We start from the raw sequence: 23582 nt of genomic DNA, 5'->3' as shown, positions 1-23582 counted from the left end.
GCAAAAGCCCTACCTCCATGCTATCTCTCCGACCTCCAAATGCCTTCATATTTGTATTTCTTATTTCAACCTCAACTCTCTCTGTTGCATTAACCAAATGATGCTCATTAAGCTTTATTCTTTCAGCCCATCTCTAAGCCTGCTACCACTCAGTCTTCTGATCCTGAAGTGTGCAATCTTCCCGCATTACCCTTAAAAGTTCAGTTCATTCCTGAACCTACAGTTGAGGAGATGAACTTGTTGCTTTCAGGGAGGCCACATGTGTGCGCGAAGCCATTACACCATCGCTTAGAGTGGTCACAGTCCATTTTATTGCCTCCTTTGTGCAGGGACTTGCACTGGGAAAGTGCATGTTATTGAAAACATAATTTTCCTCATCATTATGCTTTCTTTCTAGCCAGATCATAACCTGCTAAAAGTCTATTGAGCATTGTGAAAAGCTCTTCAGAATAGCTGTTCTTAAGAGATTAAGTGGTGGCCATCTCTGTCCCCTTTCTTTTATCTCCTAATCAAGTTCAAGACCACACCAGGCGTCTCTGCCTAACTGATTATATATTCGAACTATAAATGGCTTTATCTCCGTTCCTGTTTCCATCTGTCAAAGGCCACCTCCTCCTGCCCCTATTTACATGTCTGCAATATTTTACACCTGTTTTTTGAAGGTTTTTTTTGTTTTGTTTTGTTTTTGTTTTTGTTTTGCGGAGGGGGGGTTGGGAAGCACATTTGTTCAGGTGTGAGCTCATGGAGATGACAACCAACTTCTTGTCCCTTCCCCCAAACCCACTTACTCTCAAACAGGTCTGCTTGGGAAAGTGGGGAGAGGGCCAGTGGGAGAAGGCATCCAGGCTTTGCCCTGGGCTGATGAATCCTCAGGGGTGTTGGTCTGTTCCCTGAGATCAGGCCCTTGACATCTGCATCTGCCCTGTCACTGAACCTTTGAGTCTTTCTCATGTCTCATTGTCACTGCAGGAAGGAAAAAGAAGCAAGAGTCTCCTCCTATTTCTGGTTCTCATCTTTTTTTCCTCCCTGAATTCTAGTTCAAGGAGCTTCCCCTTCTGGTTACTGGGCCAAGATTGTTCCTGGTTTAAGCACTTGAATCGTGATTACTCTCCAAGAAGTGTTTCCTGCATTTAGTTCAACAGCCTGGCTTCTGCCCATGGTCCCCCTCTGAAACCAAATCTGCTCTATCCAACCGCAGTGGTTTTTTGTGGTTTTGTTTTTGTTTTTACAGACACCAACTACTTATTTATTTTTAAAATTTTCATTATGATGATAATTTTGTTTGAGGGCTATATCTGATAGTGCTTGGGCTTACTCTTGGCTCTATGCTTAGGGATCATTTCTGATGGGCTCAGAGGAGTGACGATAGGGGGTGCAGGGGATTGTGCCTAGGTTAGCTGTGTGCAAAGCAAGCACCTTACCTACTGTATTATATCTCTGTCCCATCAACTACTTTTTTTTTAAACAATTATTATCAACAGAATCCTTCATAGTTGAATTTGAGTTATACAATGAGTCAGGGCCCTTCCCAAGACCAGTGTCAACCTCCCTCCATCAATGGTCCTAGAGTGCATCTTATACCACCACCCTTTGCCCTCTGGACTGCCAGTACAACAGGCCCCTTAAGGTTAGATTGTTAAAGTTTAGGTTCCTTGATTCTATTATTGTTGACTTTGGCTGGATATTTAGTTCTGTCTTTATTTATTTCCCAGCCAATGCATCCGAGACCACTTGGCCTTTCTTTGATCCTTTCTTCTTAGTTTTGTAGGAAGATGCAGGAATATATGGTAAAATAAACTTTTCTTTTTTAAATAAAAGACTGAAAATGGCTAACAATAATGGGTTGCACTTAGTTTACTTCCTTTGGTGTATAAGAACAGCAGGAACATAATTCCAGGGCTTCACCCCATGTTGAAGCTTCAACGAACAGGAACAGTGAGAACCCAATTAGTGAACTTGACATGTGATGCTGTTGAATTCATAGCAGCCCAGGTGACTTGTCCAAGGTCACCCGCTGGACAATATCCTGGTTGAAATAAAAGGTCAGCACTGGGTCATTTCAGTGGAGACCTCTAGATATGGTGTGGGGTGTAGAAATGACCTGTGAATGAACAGATTTTTTTTTTTTGGATGACTTAAAAGATGCTCATTGTACCTTTTATCCTTCATCCAGAAATTGCCTGGCCTATGCTTTTGTCACTCTATCACAATTCTCTCCTAGAAATTTCACACTGAGGGGGGAAAATATATATATCATGTCACTATTTGTTAGCAAGTTTGTTAGAACACTTGCTAGAGAGGGAATATGAAACTGCTTGCCGGGCGGAAATGAGACGTTGGGCTCCACGTTGATTGCATTTACCATGTGCTCACAAGGAGTCAATAATCAAACAGATGGAAACTCCATTCTTCCCGCCTTTTAAAGTATTTCTTGCTTTAAATAAGGCTCCTCACTTTTAAAACTGAACAAAAAAGTGGAGGAAAGTGAGTCATTATTTATGGTTAATCACATTTGCCAGCTGGGACTACATTTCTAATCCAGTTGTCCTTTTTTTTTTTTCTTGGGCTGGAGAATCTGTCAGGGTCCTCTTTCTGGGAAAATCCTTGCTGGCCTCTTCAGTAGCCTTTTTCAGCACATTATCAGAGTTGGGACTCTTGACTAGTGATCCTCCTCCCACACACATCTGTTGGCTACAGCGAGAGTAACTTCTTTCACATGCAGAACTGTGGGAATTTATCCAGAATCTTGAATAATACTTAAAGAAAAAAAAGCTGAAATATGTGAGGAGTTCCTTTCAAAATGGAACCATTATCTCAAAAAATATCATTATAATCAGTGTCTTCTCTTTGTCTGGCAAGTTTTAGATCCCAAATGGTTTGGGAAGGGTTTCAGACAGGAGAGTTGACAGGTGAAGACTTTCATATGCGAGAGGCAGATTAGCCACCCCAGGCTGCCTCAAGAGAGCAATTGTTGGGCTGGATTAAAAGTTCAATACTGCGCCCTTTCCAGACTAGTTTCCATGAGGTCCCAGTTCCCTCACTCTTCTTCTTCAGCCTCATTTCCTCAGTGCAAAGAGAGCAATTTTCTTTGGCATTTGGCGTTTGTATTTAATCTTAAAGAAAAAATGTATTCTATTTGGAGGTGGGTAGGTTTGGCCCTACCTGTGGTGTTCAGGGCCTATTCCTAGGTCAGAGCTCAGGGAACCAGATGTGGTGCCAGGGATTAAACCAGGATATGCCAGAGTAGTCACACACAAGGCCAAGTACTTTTTCTCCCATACTACCTCTCCTGCCCTATCACTGTTGACAGTGTAAGCACATGCCCACGTTTTGGAATCAGTGCAGCATTGGCTTATCAGCTGTTGTGAAGTTTACGGCTTCATGGTAGGAAAAGTGCTGTTGTGATACCAAGTCTCACCTCTACATCCCAGCTATCCAATGATAGCAGTTTCTTTCTCCAGGCTCAAATAGAGCCTGCCATTTGTTGTGGTCGAACCAGACCTTTAACCAATTAGTAGTGAGCAGGGAAGGCCAATGCACTCATTGACCAATTAGGCCTTAAATCATTGGATGAAGGTGAGATTCTAGGGATTTGCTCATGTTGTGACTGACTTATGTGTAGTGAGGAGGAGAGGTGGAAGCCTCGAAAGGGAATCCTCTCTCTCTCTCTCTCTCTCTCTCTCTCTCTCTCTCTCTTTCTCTCACTCTCTCCCCTCTCTCCGCTCATCTCTCCTCTCTCCTTTCCCCTCTTTCCTCTCCCCTCTCCCCTCTTTCCTCTCCCTTCTTCTCTCTTCCCCTCCCCTCCCCTCTCCTCTCCCTCTTCTCTCCTCTTCCTCTCTTCTCTCCTCTCCCTCTCTTCTCTCTTCTCTGCTCTCCTCTCTTCTCTTCTCCTCTCCTCTCCCTCTCCTCTCCCTCTACTTCCTCTCCCTCTCCCTCTCTTTCCTCTCCTTCTCCCTCTCCTCTCTCTCCCTCACCCTTCTCCTCTCCCTCTCCCTCTTTTTTCCTCTGCTTCTCCTCTCCTCGCCAGTCACCCAGGACAGTACCTGGGGAAATCTAGGACTGATGAGCATCTGCTCTGAGCACCTGCACGATCTAGACCTCACGTCACACCTGCCCCATGAGGCAGCTCTCAAACCACATCTGAGTCTCACTTGTTCTGCCTGCCCACCATGAAAAATGATCCCTGTTGTCCAATTTCTCGGGGAGCCATGGAATCCAGGCTGGAATGAGGGGTTGCTCTTTGGAGGAAAATTAAGTCAGTCCTAAATATTACCCAGGCTTTCTAGGAAAGAGTTTCAGGAAGAGATGAATAGGGAAGTAAATAGTTGTATTTAGAGATTGTGAGGGAGGAGGGAGGAAGAAAGAGAATAAGAGAGAAGGAGAAAGATAGAAGGTGGAAAAAGAGAAAGAAAAGGAAAGAGGAGAGGAGAGGAAGGGAGAGAAAGGAAAAGATATGTGCCAAGAGAGAATCCAGGCTTCTCCATGGGGGCAAGAGTCCACATCACAGATGGAGATGGGGCCAACCCCCAGAATGGGGAAGCACCCTGCTTGACTTTGCAGAGTTGGTTTATAGGTTTTCTGTCACCACTTAGAGCTTGCTATGGGGAGAATGGTCTATTGCTATAACATTGTCAAGGGAAAAATGAGAAACTTTCGGTGTCTACCTTCATGGCCTTACCACAACCTTTTGTCCCTGCTGGAGCTTCTTTCTGGAGGGCAGAGGAGGTGTGGCAGGTGGGAGGACAGGGGCAGGCAGTTTTTTCCAGGCCCCCACTGGCTCCAGTTTAGTTTTATTAGACCTCAGTTCCTGCGTCCATTTTGCCACAAAGTGGATCCAGCCATGTTTTTGGCTACTTTAGGACTAGTGACAGAGTAACTTCTTTAAATACCATCTTGGTTTTATGACTTCCTGAGAACTTAGTGCCTGACCCTTCCCCCACATATACCTGCCTACTCAAGTCTGTCAGATCCGGTATGAGGCATCTGGGGGCTGGGGGCTGGAATCATACAGCCACTGACACGCAGAGGGGGGTGGATTAGATACTAGGGGAGTTACCAGCAGCACCCATCACACTAAGAAGGCTACAGTCCTCTCTGGTTTTTGTCTTTCTGTGTCCCAAGCCTGGTCTAGAACCTCCTTGCATCTAGGGAGATCTGTCCTAAAAGGCCAAGTCCACCATCTGCTCACAGACAGCACACAGCTGCTCGTCTGCAACCCTAACGTGGAACTCTCATATCCAGGAATATATTGTCCTCACGCAGGAGAACTCAGAGCCTAATAATGCTGCTGATTGTCGGCAGACTCAGTATTACTAAACAAGGCGTGTATAATTGAACAGTGAGGGGAAGCGTAGCTCTCATTTGCAGATAATTCTGGCATTTCAATCTCCTGCAACTTCACGCTTCAGAGCACTTCTTTAAAGGCATTATTTAATCTGCTCTAAACATCACTGATGCACATGGCACAAAACCCTGATCTCGTTTAAGCAGTGAGCTGCCTGGTCTTCGATTGGGAGCTTGGTGTGACAGACTTTGGCTGGTGGTGCTTTAAGCGAGGACTTCCAGAGGAGATTTCTACCAAGTCTTTGCCTGGTTTCTTTCTGGAAGCAGAGCTTGCCAGGAGGTCTTGTATAAAGGTTGTTTGGGAAATAATCTAAGTGCTATATGCAAGAGCCGAACCAAGAACGAAGGCAAGCCAAGGCCAGGGGAAGAAGGATCTTTCCTTGGGGCAGCCACAAACTGTAAGAACTACTGGGGCAGAGTGCATTGGAATGGTGCTGCTAGTTGTATGTGTGTGTGTATATGTGTGTGTGTGTGTGTGTGTATGTGTGCGCGTGCGCGCACGTGAGTGTGTATACATATGTATGTGTATGTATAAGAAGGGGGGCAGCAAAGCTTGGCTCCAAGATCTTTCCTCCACAGAGAATTGCCCTAGTCCTTAGAGAATCTTGAAAAGACCGGAAATGGTGGATATCTCTCTTTCCTGAGCACCTGAGTGATCTTTCTTAACAATTTTCCTTAGAAAAGTGCATTTAATAGGCACCATAGCAGGGGGACAACTGTGCACAGAGTGGTCAGTGAAGGTGTAAGGTAGCAACTGGCCCTCAGGAAAAGTGGCATACGGAGCTCTCATTTCTCTGAATAAAGTCAGCTATTTTAATAAAGACCCTACTTTGAGTCCTTACTCTCTCAAACTAGGTCTGGTTCCTAAGTCCATCTTTAGCCTCCCAACTTAAGACAGTCACTCCCACCTCCAACCCTTGACTGTTGTACCCAATAAGTAGAGATGAGGGAATTGATTGCTGGCAATACACTACTGTGACCAGAAAGGTGCATTTATGGACTTTTGATGTCTGTTCCACTGAGGAAAGCTGTGTGGAAGAGTTCTAGGGATCATTCTAACCAGGGCCCCTTCTTCCTGCATCCACTCCTACCTTACACCCTGATGATCCTGAGTCCTTCCACCATTCCAGCCTCCCTTTGCCCTCCAAGAGATTAAACCACATATCACAGCCCTGTTTCTGCAGCAGCTATCCTGGTTAATTAACCAGGTGATTCCCTCCTGTGTGTCTCCACTGGTTTTGCGAATTCCTTGAAATGCCAGTTCTAAAACTAGATGCCTTCCTCACCTCCTCCCAGGCCTACTAGGGAGCCCCCACTTCACTGGCTGACAGAGCCTGGAGATGCATCCCCATCCTGCATTTCTGCTTTCCTCCAGTCTCAGGCTGAGCTAGACTCAAGAGAGAGCCTTTCCCAGCCAAGTTCTACCTGTGCAGCACTTCCTGTCCTAGACTCCTGTTGCTTTCAGCCTCATTTTCCTTTTCTGTGTTTAGTAAATATCATTGTGTTGGCAAACCATTATTGGCATTGTTCCCCTCCACAGGTGATGCTTTCTCAGTATCTTTTTTAATTTTATTCAAGTTAGTTTTCATTTGTTTGGGAGCTTAGGGACCACACCTAGTGGTGCTTAAGGGCTATTTCTGGCTCTGCTCAAGAGTAGCCACTGATGGTTCACTGTATATGATACAGTGCTTTGAACCCAGGTTGCAGTTGATGACACCTCTGCAGGGCAAGCCTTGTCTTCTGGACTAATTCCCCAGACCCTCCTATGGTTCATTTGTGAGGCTTTGTGGAAACAGTGATAAGAAAGTTTTTAAGTGCCCACCTCAAACTTTTGGTGCCTCCTTAGAGGTAGGAGGTATTTCATAATGGCAGCTGCAGTCTCCAGAATACTAATTTCACAATTTCTTTCACTCTGTTATGGGCGAAGCCCATATGATGTGGCAAAAGCAATAGGAAGTCTTCACTCTCTTCAAGTCCTTTTCTCACTGGGCTGAGGAATGGTGGTGAAATACTCTAGCACTAACTATCTTAGAGACACCAAACTATTCCCTCTAGTGTCTGTGTTACCAGAAACAGGGAACTTTAGCCTGCTGCTTACTCTTCATCCCCAAGTGTAGTAAAAAAAAAAGTCCTGGATGGGGCTGGATGATGATGGGATGGATGGAGGGGCCTTTCTCTGCCGGCCCTGGCCACACACCTCCAACTATCTCCAGCAGGAGGTTTTGAGGGTTCAGAATAATGGTGAGGAAATGATCCACAGCAGTCATGTTTCAGGAGACATTAGTTTTATTCAAGGCCCTAGACAACAGGTGTGGCTTCTATCATAACCTTTTATGCTAGATTCATAATCAGCCCTGCATTCAACATGTTTCTTCTCCCTTCATCCTGTCAGCTCTCCTCCTTCTCTCTTGCTGAATCTCCCTCCAAATCCTCCTTCCTGCCCCTGAGGCAAACCTTTTCTTACCTTCCAAAGACCCCTCCCAGAAATGGGCAGGTCTTACCATCAGGTAAATTTACACATGAAGAATAGGAGATAGGGATAACACCCAAGCACTCAGCCAGTCCGACCTCTGGCAACACTGTACCTTTCCTTGTTTGAGTGTTGGTGCTCTAAGGCACTCTTTTCAGGATCATTCCCACTGCCGTGAAAAACTATGAACATTTGCTTTTTATGTTGTGGCTCTGAAATGTACTTTTCCTTTCACTCCCACTGAGACTTCCAGATCTAAGAGACACCTCTGTCTCCATAGATGATGAAGAGACATTGAAGACTCTGCTGACCCTGTCAACCGGCAAGGGTCAACTTCCTCCTCTCAGTGCATTTGGGGACCAAGGACATCCTCCCACCCCCGATTATGACAGGAAAGAACAGGTCTTAAGTTGATGACAGGGACAGTGTATTCTCTTACAACAGAGCTTATAGAGACAAGAGAGGAACTGAGATATCTGAAGGGTAACAGGTATGTGAGGTGCCTGGGAGAAGCTCAGCTTGAATCCTGGGGCTTAGGAGTACCCTGGAGCAAGGCAGTATTGATAGGTATTATAATCAGAGCTCTCTGAGGGAGGAAGAAGGGAAGGCCCAAGGACAAAACCAATTAAGAATCATGAGGTGATGACACCCTTTTTTGTGCTGTCCATCTCCATCTTTGCTGCAGTGATGTCTCTGTAGCTTTTAACCTCAAGGAGAATCCCTGGAACTGTTGCTCAATGGAGTCCCCCCTTCCCCAACAAATAGCTTTACAGGGGTTCCATCTGCCAGGTGGTTCAGGAACAACATCACAGAGAGCATCCAACAGAAGACAGATTTCACTCTAAATAAAAACAACAACACCCCCCTTTCTAGACAAAAATAAAATGCTACGTTGTACCTCCAAAATCAACCTTTCCATTTTAATACATCTTGATTCTACAGTGCCCCTTTTATGATGGAAAGCTCTGGCAAAAACATCAAGGAAGAAAAAAAGAAGTTAATACAATTACAATATGGGTTACTTGCTGGGAAAATCAATCAAAGGTCCCCTTTTCTGTAAGCATCAGCATCTCACTAAGTGAATAAACATACTGCCTCCTCAAATCCTGGTAGTGGTGTATTCTGAACATTACTTTTTAAGGTTATCCACTTAACTCACCCTTTGAGACTTATAGTTCAAGCCTACCAGTTCAGAGAGGAAAGGCAAAAAGGACTATCTAATCCCATTCCTTGGGTGGGGGGTGGGGTGGAATATGTAGGCAATATTAAGACTCATCAATAATCTAACTGAATAAAAGGGATGATTTCTTTTCTGTCATCAGCAACATGTGATGCTGATTATTGTTAATCCCTCCAAAGACATCTGACATTGTGTGTTGGGTCCTGTACAGCATGAAATTGTCATGTATATTTTACCAAAAGAAGAAATGTGAAGAATGGTTTCTGCCGCCTGCAATCATTTCATACTAACGAACACACTGCATCATGGTTTTGCCCTGGGGCCAAGAAGTAGGGATTTTCTCTACTTCAAAAGAATGAAAAATTATCATCACTCTATTCAGAACCATTACCGAGTTCAGAGACTTGGGCATGAAATATTCAGAAAGTTTATTTTAGAATTCAATATTTTAAAAGCCTGCTTTAAAACTATTATAGTGATTAGTGGCTCTGTTCCTTGGGCCAATTCTTGCTTTAAAAAACTCTGTGTCATGGTTGATACCATCTGTTGTTTCAACAAAATATGATTCGCATCAACCACAGAAGTCCACAAAAGCATGCCATGGGTTGCTATAGTTTGTGTCTTCCCCATAAAGAATTGTAACTTGGAGTTCATTATCCTGTTCAACACATTTTCCTTTTTTTTTTTTTAATAAATATTTTGTTTGGACAACTGAGATGCATCCATGTGGGTCCTTCATAAATACAATTAAAGTTAAAAATGAAGACGGACGGGGCCGGAGAGATAGGTAGGGTATTTGCCTTGCATGCAGAAGGATGGTGGTTCAAAACCTGGCATCCCATATGGTCCCCAAGCCTGCCAGGAGCAATTTCTGAGCATAGAGCCCGAAGTAACCCCTGAGCGCTGCCCACTGTGACCCAGAAACCAAAAAAAAAAAAAAAGAAGAAGAAGAAGAAGAAGAAGAGGAATAGCAATATAGCAAATTATATCATCTATCCCATTCTTCTTCTTCATTGACCTGAATCATACTCTGGGATTACTCAGCCTTCAGATCTATATACTAACATGTCTTTTAATGTCCTCCTATAAGCATTTATTAAAATCTGGCAAATAAACTTCCAGCAACAGACACCTATAAAATCTTTTTTAAAATGTAGCTTTGTCTCCAGGTTATCTCTGTTCTGTGATGAATAGGTACCTACTAATATCTGTTAAGTCTTTTACCTATATGTCATTTAAAGATCAGAGTAGTATTATATGCATAGTGTTGAGTTTTCTCTTTAGGAATGCTTTCTTGTAAAACCCCTCTTCCTTCCTTTCCCCTTGCCTTAAATTCTCACCTCTCATTTCTTTTATTTTAATCACTTTATTTAAACCCCAAGATTGTTCATTATACAGTTTTTTTTAGAATGGCAAAGTTGTTCATGATTGCTTTTCAGTCATACAGTGTACAACACCCTTACCAGTGCACATTTAATGCCACCACCAAAGTCCCCAGTTTCCCTTCTACTTTCCTCCCTCATGCCTCTTTGGTAGACACCTTTCTCTTTCTCTCTCTTCCTCTTTCCCTTTCTCTTTCTCTGTCTCTCTCCCCCAACTTTCTCCCCCTATTTTTTCAGACACTGTTGCTTGCAATATTGTTGCTGAAGGGGTATCATGTCTATAACGTTATCTCCTTCAGCACCAGTTCTTGTCCAGTGATCATTTTCAATAATCATTGTCATTCTCTATCCTAACTGCACTGCTCTACTATATGTCGCAAGCTTTCTACCATGGACTGGTCCTCCTGACCCTCATCTATTGTCTCTGGGTATTAATACCATACTATCTTTTCTTATATCCCACAAATGAGTGAGATTATTTTATCTGTCTCCCGCTGACTCATTTTTCTCAACATAATACTTTCCATATCCATTCATGAATAAGTAAATTTCATAACTTTGTTTTTCCTAATAGCTAGATAGTGTTCCGTTGTGTAGATATACTAAAGTTTATTTACTCACTCATATGTTCTCAGGCACTTACTTGGGTTGTTTCCAGATTCTGGCTATTGTGAATAGTGTTGCAATGAACATAGGAATGCAGAGCGCTTTTCTACATGGTGTTTTTGTACTCCTAGGATGTATTTCTGTGAGTGGTATTGCTGGGTCATATGGAAGCTCAATTTCTGTTTTTTTGAGAAATATCTATATTGTTTTCTAAAACGACTGGACCAGTCGACCAGCAGTGAATGAGAGTTCCTTTCTATCCCTTTTAACTCTAGACTTGATTGTTCTTGTTCTTTGTGATGTGTGCCAATCTCTGTGGGTAAGATATATCATTGTTTTGATTTGCATCTTCCTGATGCTTGATGATATGGAGCATAAACTAAGAAGCTTCTGCACCTCGAAGGAAATGGTGACTAAGATACAAAGACTTCCCATGGAATGGGAGAAACCATTTACCAAATACTCATATGATAAGGGGTTAACATCTGTGATATACAAGAAACAGCTTAGCAAGAAAAAAAAATCTAACAACATCCAAATATGGAGAGAAGAAATGAACAGACATTTCCCCAAAGAAAAAAATTCACGTGACCAAAAGGCACATAGCTTCTCATGTCTTTTTTTTTCTTCTTCTTCTTCTTTTTTCCTCAATTTTTGGTGTTTCTGGGTCACCCCTGACAATATTCAGGTACTGCTTTAGGCTTGGTGCTGAGGAGTCATTTCTGGCCTACTTGCAATCCATGACCTTCAGCTCACTAACCTATCTCTCTAGACTGCTCTACTCATTTTTAACCAGCGAGACTATAGACCTCTAGGTCAGTATTAGCTAATCTGCATGGCACTGACTGGAGCCAACCCTTGGGGAAAATCAGGAAAGTCATGAAACATACTTAGTGATTTGTTTTTTATTGTTCTTACATTATTTTTTTCTTTTTATCTTCTATCTGTTCAGAGGCACTTTCCAGTGTGTTCATGCAATTATTGGGTGTGCTTTGTTCAGCACTTATAATTGTGGATTTTCTTCTCCAGAGAAATAAATTCTGCAGCTATTGTCAGAAATGAAACAACCACATCATATATTTTAAAGCAAATAAGATTAATTTACTGCCTTATTAAAACTCCCCTGTATTTTCCCAATTTACTTCAAATAAAATCCAAAACCTTTGTTTTTGTTTTGTTTTGTTTTGTTTTGTTTAGGTCACACCCAGCGGCTCAAGGGTTATTCCTGGCTCTGAGCTCAGAAATCGCTCCTAGTAGGCTCAGAGGACCATATGGAATGCCAGGTTTCGAACCACTGTCAGTCCTGGATAGGCTACGTGCAAGGCAAATGCTCTATCACTATGCTATCTCTCCAGCCCCTAAAACTTTTTTTTAATGTAACTTTGTATGAGATTAAGATATTGAAAGAAATGGGGAATAATCTCAAGTTATTGCAACAAGGGGTGTCTGGCAGCTTTTTAAAAAATTGTTAGAACACCTGGTACATTTGTGGGAATGCTTCCTTTTTGCTCAAGGAAAATGCCCTGAGAGGCAGAGATAGAAAAATGAGCAAATATAAATATGCCTTAAAAGTACCATGACTTTGATAAAAGTTAAGTATGTCACTTTATTCTTCTGTTGCCTGGTCCCAGTGCATTTCTTCACTTTCTGCTAAGGAACCTGGCCCCATCGCAATGATTCTGTGGACACACCAGGACAATCCACTAATGCCACCTTCCTCCCCCACTCTGTGTCAGCCAGCCTAAAATTCACATCTTTACCACTCCGAAAAGCCAATCAGTGTTGATGAGGATTTAACTGAGCTTCTGAGGCTCTGAATGAAGCCAGAGAGAAATTCTGGAGCTGGAGTGAGCCACCTGGGGGTGGCTAGATGTGCTCCACCACCACCACTACCACCATCCTGTGTCCAAAGGGCAGACTGAAGCCCTGGCTTGGAGGTTTAATGACCTGCTTTGAATGTCAAACCTGGCCAACAAAATCTCGAAAAGCTGATGAACATTTTAAATTTATTGTCTCTGTCTGCAAATTGCCCTTGGAGCTTCCAGACACAAATTCCCTGAGAAGGAACATGTAGTCAGTGTGGTGGAGAAGGGCAATTAGTGTTCCCATCACTATTAGTTATTCTCTGAATGTTGTTGGCTACACATTTCTGTCATGTCATGCACAGTTATTTTGCAACAGATCACAGAATGATCAAGCCTGCTTTTCATAACTTGTGCAATTGGCTTCATTCTTCAGATGTGTTGAATGGTTTCTGAGGGTTTTAATGGATATCTTCTTGTCCTTCTCATCGTAATATCAAGATAAAAGAGAAATAGATATCAATATTTACCTTAAAATAGATGCCGAGAGCGAGAGAGAGAGAGAGAGAGAGAGAGAGAGAGAGAGAGAGAGAGAGAGAGAGAGAGAGCTAGACACAGAATAGTTTCATTCAGCTATGGGTTTTAAGAAAAATAAAAGACATTTTTGCAGTAATTCTCAGAAACAAAAGAGATGAGGGCTGGAAGGTCCAGCTCATGATATGAAGCTCACCACAAAGAGTGGTGAGTTCAGTTAGAGAAATAACTACACAGGCAACTAGCATAACAATGTGAATGAATGAGGGAAGTAGAAAGCCTGTCTCAAATACAGGTGGGGGGGGAGCGTGAGGAGCGAGATTTGGGACATTGGTGATGGGAATGTTGCACTGGTGAAGGTGGGTGTTCTTTATATGACTAACCCCAACTACAATCATATTTGTAATCAAGGTGTTTAAATAAAAATATTAAAAATAAAATAAAACAACAACAACAAAAATAGATGCCTCTTAAGGACAGAGATGGCGCCATGGCCAAATACATACTTTGCATATGAAAGGCCTGGGTTTGATCCCTGGCATCATATGAGTAACCCCAGAGCACAAAGCTAGGAGTTACTGCTGAGCACCAGATGTGTCCCCAAAACTAACAAAAACGTGCCTCTAACATAGGTATATAATGAAGCAATAATTCTTATGTGCTCTTATATATGTTTCTCTGTTTTATTTTTCCAGGGAAGTAGATCAGGACTCAGATGGTCATGTCAGCTTTAAAGACTTCGAGTACGCCATGAACTATGGACAAAATGAAGCTGAGCTATTGTGAACTCCTGGGATCACTGGCAGATTGCAATGATTTAGATGTCAAGCATCACTAATGATGCAATGTTGCATTCTTGCAATTAAACTCCTAGTCGTTGTTTCCAGTACTGATAATTACTTGAGTGGTCGTATTTACAGGAAGTCTTTCTCCAGGTGGCTTTCAGGACTGCACCTGGAGTGTTCCCTGATACTCCTCTTTATTCTAAACCCCACATTCCCTTTCATACTATAGACTGGGGTGCTCCACTCATTTGATAGTCTTCCTATCCCTACCTTTAATGCCCTAATCTGCATCTGTTCCTAAGATCTGGAAACAGTGACTTGTTTCTGCCAATGGTACCACTTTCCTTCACGAAGTAGACTTTGGCTGAAGAAATATAATAGCCTCCCTCTCCCCATGTTATTGAGTGTTTCCTTGGTTTTGAGCACAGCAAAGGTGTAGGGGAAGAAGAAACCAAAGACTTCTCTTAAGAAAAGGAATCGAGTTAAAATTGTCTTTGTAAAATGGCCTCAGAGTACTGACTGCCAGATTAAAATAGAGCATCTGGTGTGCCAACCCTGTTGATCAGCAAGAGTCAGCCTCTATCTCCCAGTGCATTTTATTCAGAACAAGGACATTCCCCTCAGTTGATGACAGGGAAAGAATGGGTCCTAGGCTGATGACAAGAGATACTTCATTACATTCCAACAATATGTATATAGAACAAATGGAACTGGCATACATACAGGGTGACAGGACATAGCAGAAGCTTAGCTAGGGGAAGTGAGGCACCAGGGAGAACATGGGGGCTTCGGGATACCTGGGAAGTAATACAATGTTGATAGGTAACCTCTCCTTTAAACAGAGATCTCTGTGAGGGAGGAGGGAGGGCCTGGAGACAAGCCTGATTAGTAATCACTGATCATGGGAAGATGATGTCCCTCTTTGAACTGTCCTTTCCCATTATTGGAGCAGTATCTCTGAAGGTTTTACCTCAAGGACAATCCCTAGAATTGTTGCTTTATAGGATCCCCTGGAACAATTGTTCTAAGAGGTTCTGTCTGCCAGACAGTTCAGGAACAGCACACAAGGAGGATCCAACAATCTAGAATATATCCAGCCGTGGGGTTTAGAGATACAGGGAGCACACTTGTTAGCAGGACCCTTTAGGATGGCAGGACCTGGATGACCAAGTGCTACCCACCTGCCCTTTGCTACCTCTCCCCTAGTTCTAGATGGTTCTGCCACTTGTGTTAACACTGTCTATTTTTTGCCTTCCCACCCCGGGGCACCCTTGGATGCTCTGTTTTGAGTGCTCTCCTCTACTGAAACAGAAACTGTGATGTTAGATGTCCAGCACTTACTTAAGTGCTCATGTCAACACTAATGGTTTATACATGTTCATAGTTCATGACACTAACAATATTTACAGGCCATCTCCTAGAGTTCAAAATGTTTAAGTATTAAGCATTTAAAAGTAAAAAATGTTGCTTTGTAAAAATCAAAACATTAAACAAAAGCTCATCCAAACATAAATAGAAATTAAAATGTTGGGGCTGGAGAGATAGCATAGTGGTAGGGTGTTTTTGCCTTGCAAGTAGCCACAGCCAATCCAGGATAGATGGTGGTTTGAATCTCGGTGTCTCATATGGTCCCCCGTACCTGCCAGGAGTGATTTCTGGGCACAGAATCAGGAGTAACCCTGGAGCGAGGTGGGTGTGATCCCCAAAAAAGCAAAAAACAAAAAAACAAAAAAAAAGAAATTAAAATGTATAATAAAATATGTTAATAAGTATAAATCCATAACTTAAAATAGTTCCAAGAGATGCCTCAAGAGATGTAACAGCTGTGACTTGGTATCCCAGATGGAGTCCCTAAGTAAAGGGTAACATTAGGAGCCAGGAATGTGACTTAGGGGCCTGGCACTTGCCTTATATGTGTGATCTCTGGATTCCAGCTTCAGCACCGCCACAGATACAAAGTGAAACACAAAGACTAATGAAATCTGGAGCATGTGTGCGTGTGTGTGTGTGTGTGTGTGTGTGTGTGTGTGTGTACTGCAATTAAAGAGTGTGTCCCCTGGTATGCACAGTAACTAAAAGATTCAGAACCATAAAGTGTGACACATAAACCCACACCCCAGCCATCACTACACCCAGAATGCCTCTGAGCACCACCTCTAAGGTGCACAGGGCCCAGCAAGCTCTGAAGCTGGATGCTCAAGCCTCCCTAGCAACCAAAAAAAAAAAAAAACCACCATGTCTGATGAGTGTCAGAGCCAGATGTGAGTGAGATCCAGACACCACAAGAAGAGCAGGAAGGGGTGGGGAAGTAGTCATGTGGCCCAGTGGTGTCATTGAGTACCATGTCCTTTTTTTGGGTACAGATTATTCCAGATGATGAAAAGCTTTGAGTGGGGTTTTGTTCGGCAAGTATTTTTTATCATCAGCTGAATAGTTGAGTCATTCTATACTCCATATATAAATAAGAATGTTTTGCCAGCTATTTTGTGGTAATAGTAAAGAATAATCTGGGCCTGGAGAGATAGCACAGTGGTGTTTGCCTTGCAAGGCAGCTGATCCAGAACCAAAGGTGGTTGGTTCGAATCCCGGTGTCCCATATGGTCCCCCGTGCCTGCCAGGAGCTATTTCTGAGCAGACAGCCAGGAGTAACACCTGAGCACTGCCGGGTGTGGCCCAAAAACCAAAAAAAAAAAAAAAAAAAAAAAAAAAAAGAATAATCTACCAACAAAATGCTAGTAGTTCAGTAATTGCCCCAATATCTGAGTGTCAGATTCCAATCATTTGATGGACATCATTTCTCCCAGGAAACATAATAAGAGTAAAGAGGGGTCCCTTCCTCCAATTGATGAGAAAGAAAAGAGCCAGACCAGTGATTAGCTATTAGCCTTGGCTCATTCAGACTCCCTTGGGTCTTAATTGCAGAAACCATTTAAAACTAGCTTAGAAAGAGGAACTTCCAGAAGACAGAAAGTCTAACTTATGGGATCCACCAAGAGTAGCATCATAGGCAGCTGGGTTTCCAGGACCACTGGTTAACCAAGCTTACTGTACTCGGACTCTGACAGCCTCCTGCCATTCTAAAAGGATTCTGGCCTAGTAGTTCTCTATGTCCAAGTCCAAAAACCCCAGAAAGAGGCTCAAGTCTAGGCCAGGAACAGCCCACTTTGTGGTAGCACTTGTATGCTAGGGCAAGGGTCCAGGGGGAGATCTTCTGAGTGAGTGGGGTTGGCATGCTTTTGCCCAGTGAGAAGGCTGCTCTGGCTGGAGACTAATCTTGAAAGGAGAGAGAGCACCCAGGTGCACAAAAAAAGGGGCAAAGAGTGGCAACCCTTCTCTTCCTCGATTCTTCTCAGCCTAGTTCAAATCCTTGCCTCTTCTCCCATCCCAGATCCTTTCCTTGTTCCCAAGGCCCAAAACACTGTGCTAGGTGACCCTGTTGGTCTGCAGTGGGAAGGGTCCATGTCTGCTGGGAAGACATCATGTGTGTATGTGGGATCTAGCACCCCTCAGCTAGGCTCCCGAGGGCTGTTGGAAGAGGCCTGACTCAGGGTTACATCACTTCTTCCCACTCTCACCCCAAAAACAAGGTGAGGGTTTGCAGCAAGAACAGAGATGAACCGAACCACTCAAGAGAGAAGAGGATGAAGCCATAGAAAGCCTGTGAAGTGCGTGTTCTTTGGGTTCTGTGAGGGGCATCCTGTGCCCTTTCAATGGAGCATTGGAAGGAGTGGCTCTTATTCTTCTAGACCCAGACCCCTGAGTGCTCAAAGCTCAGAACCAGAGACCAGAGTCTTTGGTCACATTTACATTCCCTGGGGCAGCAAAAGCATAAAGATCAACAAGAAATTGTTGAAGGACCAAAAGAGATAGGAAAGCGGGTAAGACTCTTGCTTTGCATGTACCCCACCTGTTTGATCCCTGGTACCCCATATAATTCTTCTACCCCTGCCAAGAGTGATCCCTGCACACAGGGACAGGAATACACTCAGAGCACTGCTGAGTGTGACCACCCCTCCCACCCCAAGCAGACAGCATTGAAGACAGTGGTTGGAGATGAAAGAGGAAACTGTTTCCACTTATCTTCCCACCTTGGCTCAGAGTCACCTGCCCTTACTGACCTCTCCGATCATCAACACCTGTCTCCCTTCATGGCAATGACCATCAGGAGCTTGCCCATCAGGACCTCAGATCTAGAGATCCTAGCTGCCAGCAGCCTGCCCCACTGGGTCTGCATGAGAACTGCCTTTGCAGACCTCCCTCCCGACCTCCCTGACATTGCTGCTTGGTTTTTCTGGGCTGGTTTCTGTTTATTCCAGTCTCCCTTTCTGCAGACATCATACATGTTCATGTTTTCTGAGATCATGCTTTATTCATGCATACTCAAGGATGAGTTATATCTACTTCCCCAAATGGTTGCTGTTGCCTTTCTTTTTTTATTTTTGAAATTTTTTTGTTTGTTTTTGGGTCACACCAGCAGTGCTCAGGGATTACTCCTGGCTCTACACTCAGATATCGCTCCTGGCAGGCCCGGGGACCATATGGGATGCCAGGAATCGAACCACCATTATCTGCATGCAAAGCAAACACCCTACCTCCATGCTATCTCTCGTGCCCCTGTTGCTTTTATTTATGACTCCACATCATTTTAAAAGTTTGATTTTTTTTAAATTTACAACTTCCCCTTTCCTGTCTTTTCTGTTGTGGTCATGTGCATATCTGCAGGGCTTGTGTTCTTTATTATTTTTGTTGGTTGGTTTTGGTTTTGCAGTCACACCCAGTGGCACTCAGGGATTACTCCTGGCTCTGAGCTCAGAAATCATTCCTGGCAGGCTTGGGGGACCATATGGGATACCGGGGAATTGAACCTGAGTCAATTCTGGGTTGACCACATGCAAGGCAAACACCCTACAGCTGTGCTATTGCTCCAACCCCAGGCTTGTGTTCATAGCCTGGTGCTCAGACACACTTGGCCACAGTGGATAGAGGATAGCACCCTCAACTGTAGCATTGGGAATCCCAAAGAACAATTTTACCTAGATCACATTCTGTATGTGGGGTGGTACTGGGGCTCATGACCAAGTCTTCATGTCTGCAAAACAGGTATCTACTATTGAGCCACTTTCTGGAGTCCCCAATTCTAATAACTCTCTTTAATCTTAGTCTCTGCTCAACCCAGCAGATCTGTGTTTTCACTTGCTTGTGGACATACCACTTCCATATAAACTCATTGAACTAGGATCAGACCCATTGTTGTCTCTGATTTTCTAAACTGAGTTTTTCATTCTGTATTTTCTAATTTAATGAATGATATCACCCTATTCTCCTTCTACATACCTCCCGATCCAAGCTGTCATTCAAATCAGCTGCTTGCTGCTGAGATGATTTTAAATAATTTCAAATCTCCATCTTCCATCCCTCTGCCACCAAGGCAGGCATAGAAGCCTTGTGAAAACTTGCCTGATTTCAGTGAAAGTAAAAATCAGGCAAGTTTTCACAAGGCTTCTATGCCTGCCCACACTTTTTCTCCACTCCAATCCATCCCATTAGTCCTTTGTTCTTCTATATCTTCATCTAAAGGTGAGCAAAAGATGTACAGATCACTTTTCCTTTTATTCTTTGATGTCCCTCTTCCCCCAATGTGTTTGATTATCATGCTAATGGCGATGGTGATGATAGTCATGATATTTTCATTGTTGTTGTTGTCGTCATCAGCAGTAGCCAGATGTATGCGTGGCTGCAGCGCACGCACGCGCGCGCGCGCGCACACACACACACACACACACACACACATTGTTGGCCATAGTGCCCTCTATATGTGTTAGAGTGGGAAATGGCCACACATCAGAATGCAGTGCTTGCATGCTCAACGTGGTGCTCACTGAGGGTTGCACTCTCTTAGCTGCAGTGCTTGCACACTTGCCCTAAGTTGGGGTGCACATGTTACGGTCATCATGGGGTTGCTTTGGTGCTCACTCGTATGCTCACCAAATATTCACACCATTTTTAGTTGTAGTGTTTGCCTATAGTTGCTTTCTTTTTGGTGGTATACACATACACACACACACACACACACACACACACACACACACACACACACACACACTTGGCTAGAGATAGCCAGGGATGATAGACAACAGAACATCCGGGTTCTAACAGAAGAGCTACCAGGAGCATTCTTGGTGCCTGTGGGACTAGGGATTTGAACTTGTAACCACATACTTGCAAGATTTTCTAAGCCCCTGCATTTTATTCTGGGCCCAACATGTTTTTTTTTTACACAACATAAGATTATCCAGATTCACTGGCCACCCAAGATCAGGCATTTAGCATTTAGTAGGTATTAAATATTAATTCTCAATTTACCTTCTCCAAAATTGGCCTAAAACGAAAATGCATATGGTCCTTGGGCAGCACTCACAAATCTGTGTAACTTCTAAACTGCTTTTGCCGAGTCACACGACTCACTGTCCCTGCTTCATTATGGAATTGCAGTTAAAGATGAATAAAACAAGTCATTATTCACTTTCCTTTTTCTTAGCTTAAAGCTCTTGAGAAATTTGTTTGGAAATGCAACACTAGAGAGTCGACACACATGAATTGAAATCTAATGGCAGCAGAAAGAGCAGCTTATAAAGTCCCTTTCTTATAAACCGGTTTTTAATTGGCTTGGCCACATGAATTGAAATATGACTTAAGACAATCTAGCTTAATAAATATGGATACCTCAATTTCAGTTTCTCTTAGATGACTAAATTGGTAAAATACTCAAACGGAATCACAAAAACATTAACTTCATGAAAATGCAGATTAATTTATATGAAAACAAACTGAAAACCTATTTTTTGCTTACTAATCCTTGGGGAAACTCTTCAAAGAAAAGAAAAACAGCATGGTACAGTATATAACTATAAGAAATGATTTTAATAATTTGTAGAAAATTTTGTAAAACATTTAACCAAGATTTACGTGAATGGAAATACATTCTTAAATTTTAGTATAATAATCCTATAATGTAAAAATCCTGGTTTGGATTTTCCTCCTTTTGCTTTTAAATTAAAAAGCAATGTAAAGTTATATAAAAGTATAGAATTCTATTTTTTGGCACACGGAGGGGTTTGGTTCGCTCCTAATGGTCTTAGGGGCCTACACCTGGCTCTGTGCTCAAGGTTCACACCGACTTGTGACTGGTAGGCCAGGAGCTGTTGGCTATCAAACCTGAGCCTCACACATAGAAAACAAATCCTCAGCCCTCTGAGTTATCTCCTCTACTCCTCATCTTTATTTTAAAGATGAAGACACACCTTGATTTTAAATAATATTTCTAAGGTCAAACATGGCAGAAATATTGCTCAAGTAAATTTCTTTACTGAAATTTTCCTCCAGCTACTTGAATTATACACAAGAGATGAGGCTTGTTCATTATGTCCTTTCTTCCTCCCTCTCTTTCTCCCTCCCTCCCTCCTTCCTTCCTTTTCTCTTTTCCTCCCTTCCTTACTCCCTCCCTCTCTCCCTTCCTTCCTTCTTTCTTTCCTTCTACCAATGCACTCAAGTGTAGTCAACACTTTGAACAACACAGTAAAGTTGTATTGGCTTTTGTATGACCCAAAACACAAAATAAATTCCCATGAGTTCATACTGATTCAAATAAAGGGTTAGATTAATCAACAGAAGGGGAGAGAAAACTCTTCCTTGTTGAGTAATTCCAAATAGTGAATGAAGTAGGTACTCTACTCTCAAAAAAAGAGTGCTTGCTGGGCTTGAGCAATAAAACAGTAGATAGGACACTTGCCTTGCAAGTGGCTGACCTGAGTTCAATTTCTGGTATCCTGTATAGTTCCGCAATCCCCCTCACCCCCGGAATTATCCCTGAGCATACAACTAGAAGTAAACTGTGAGCACCACCAGGTATACTCCCTCCCCCAAAGAAAAGAACAAAGAAAGTTCTAACTCTACCCTGTAGCCTCTGTTTAAGGGTCTTCTTCCAAAGCAAACCCTAAGGAAGGGGGTACAGTATGACCTGTAGGAACTTCTATAACCATTGCTTTAAGCCAGCCTATTAAGGTCAACACTAGCAGTGATGAATCACATCGACACCAACTACCATATTGATGTCTTACAATGTGTTAACTTTTCTAGTTTTCCTCCCTGAGACTCATAATTCCTTCATTCTTTTTCCTCTGTCCATGAGAAACACATCAGATAAATTCCAACTGAGAGACAGTCTTTAAAAAAAAAACCTGGCCAGGGCACCTCAAAGATGTCTAAACCATGAAAACCAAAAAATATCTGGGAAACTCATAGCAGCCTTCAGGAGAGAGCAGCTAAATTAAATGTGATGGTTGGATTGGGATCCTAAAGCAGGAGAACGTTATTAAATAAAAACCCAGGAAACTGAATACAGAATGACCTTTAGCTGATAGTAATGTAGGCATATTGGTTCATTAGTGATAACAAATGTACTACACTAATGTAAAATATTAACAATCAGGGAACCTGAATTTGACATGTATATGAAATTTGTACTAGCAGTACAATATTCCAGTGAAACCATAATTATCCTAAAATGTAAAGTGCATTTAAAATTTTAGATCTTACTGAAGAGAGAAAAGGCTATCCCTGACCACTCTTTAAGCATATCCAAAAAGTTTAGGTGTTAATCTAGAAATAGGCAAATGGGACACATACTTTTATTATGGTCTACATTAGCAAAACTCTTTGAAAACCATCACTTTGGGGAAGCTTTATAAGACTCTCTGAACTCTCAAGAATGCCCCCTGGGGTCAAGCCTTTGCCATAGGGAAGTGAGTTCAGAGCCTATTAAATGATTTGGGTTGGTTTCTGACAAAGAAGAAACCTCATATAATTTAAAGTTCCTGCTTTTAAATTGCATTTGGAGCACCTTCAAAAAGCCAAAAGGAAAAGACCCCATCTTTTCTATTATACTCCTCTCGATATACATTTCAAGGAAAGAAATCCCTTAGTTTTAGACCCTTTGGAAAGGAAGTCTTTATATTTCTTTTGAACTTCATAATTTTTCACAGCACTGAGAAAATGCTAAGGCATCATATACCCCTTAGGTGTGGCTCCTAGAGTCTTCATGGCACATCTCAAAAGACCTACTAGTATAGAGACAAGCCATGAAAAGAATAGAAGTGGCCAATAATAGATAGGCAAACGACGTAGAGTTTAAGTACAAATGTGATAGCTAGAAAGTGTGAACTCTGGTGAGCACAAATGTGAACACCATTGCCACTAAACTGTGAGCACCACAGTACCAAATTGTGTGCCCCAGCTGAGACTGTGGCCTCTGGTATGCTTATGTGCAAACATCACAACAGATGGAGAGTAAGGACAGATTTAGAATGATCTCTACTATGTGTGAGATATGAAGAAATAGCAGGGAATAAATCTGACCAAAGGCAGCAGAATCAGATCTGGTCCACAGAACTGAATTTTTCATAACAGGATTAAGGGTCTTGC

The 23582-nt window shown here is 42.6% G+C and overlaps 1 protein-coding gene across 1 annotated transcript in view; it reads left to right on the top strand.

The window, feature by feature from the left end:
- Positions 1–14198, top strand: part of EFCAB11 (EF-hand calcium binding domain 11) — a 189901-nt gene extending 175703 nt beyond the window's left edge. The window contains exon 6 of the mRNA XM_049769903.1: positions 14013–14198. Within this exon, the coding sequence (XP_049625860.1) occupies positions 14013–14103 (91 nt within the window). The 3' untranslated portion in view covers positions 14104–14198. The remainder of the gene's footprint in view (positions 1–14012) is intronic.
- The last annotated feature ends 9384 nt before the right edge of the window (positions 14199–23582 follow it).

This window comes from Suncus etruscus, chromosome 3, assembly GCF_024139225.1.
Source record: "Suncus etruscus isolate mSunEtr1 chromosome 3, mSunEtr1.pri.cur, whole genome shotgun sequence".
NCBI lineage: Eukaryota > Metazoa > Chordata > Mammalia > Eulipotyphla > Soricidae > Suncus > Suncus etruscus.
Note: the sequence above shows the minus strand (reverse complement) of the source record. Positions and strands in the feature narration are given on the sequence as shown.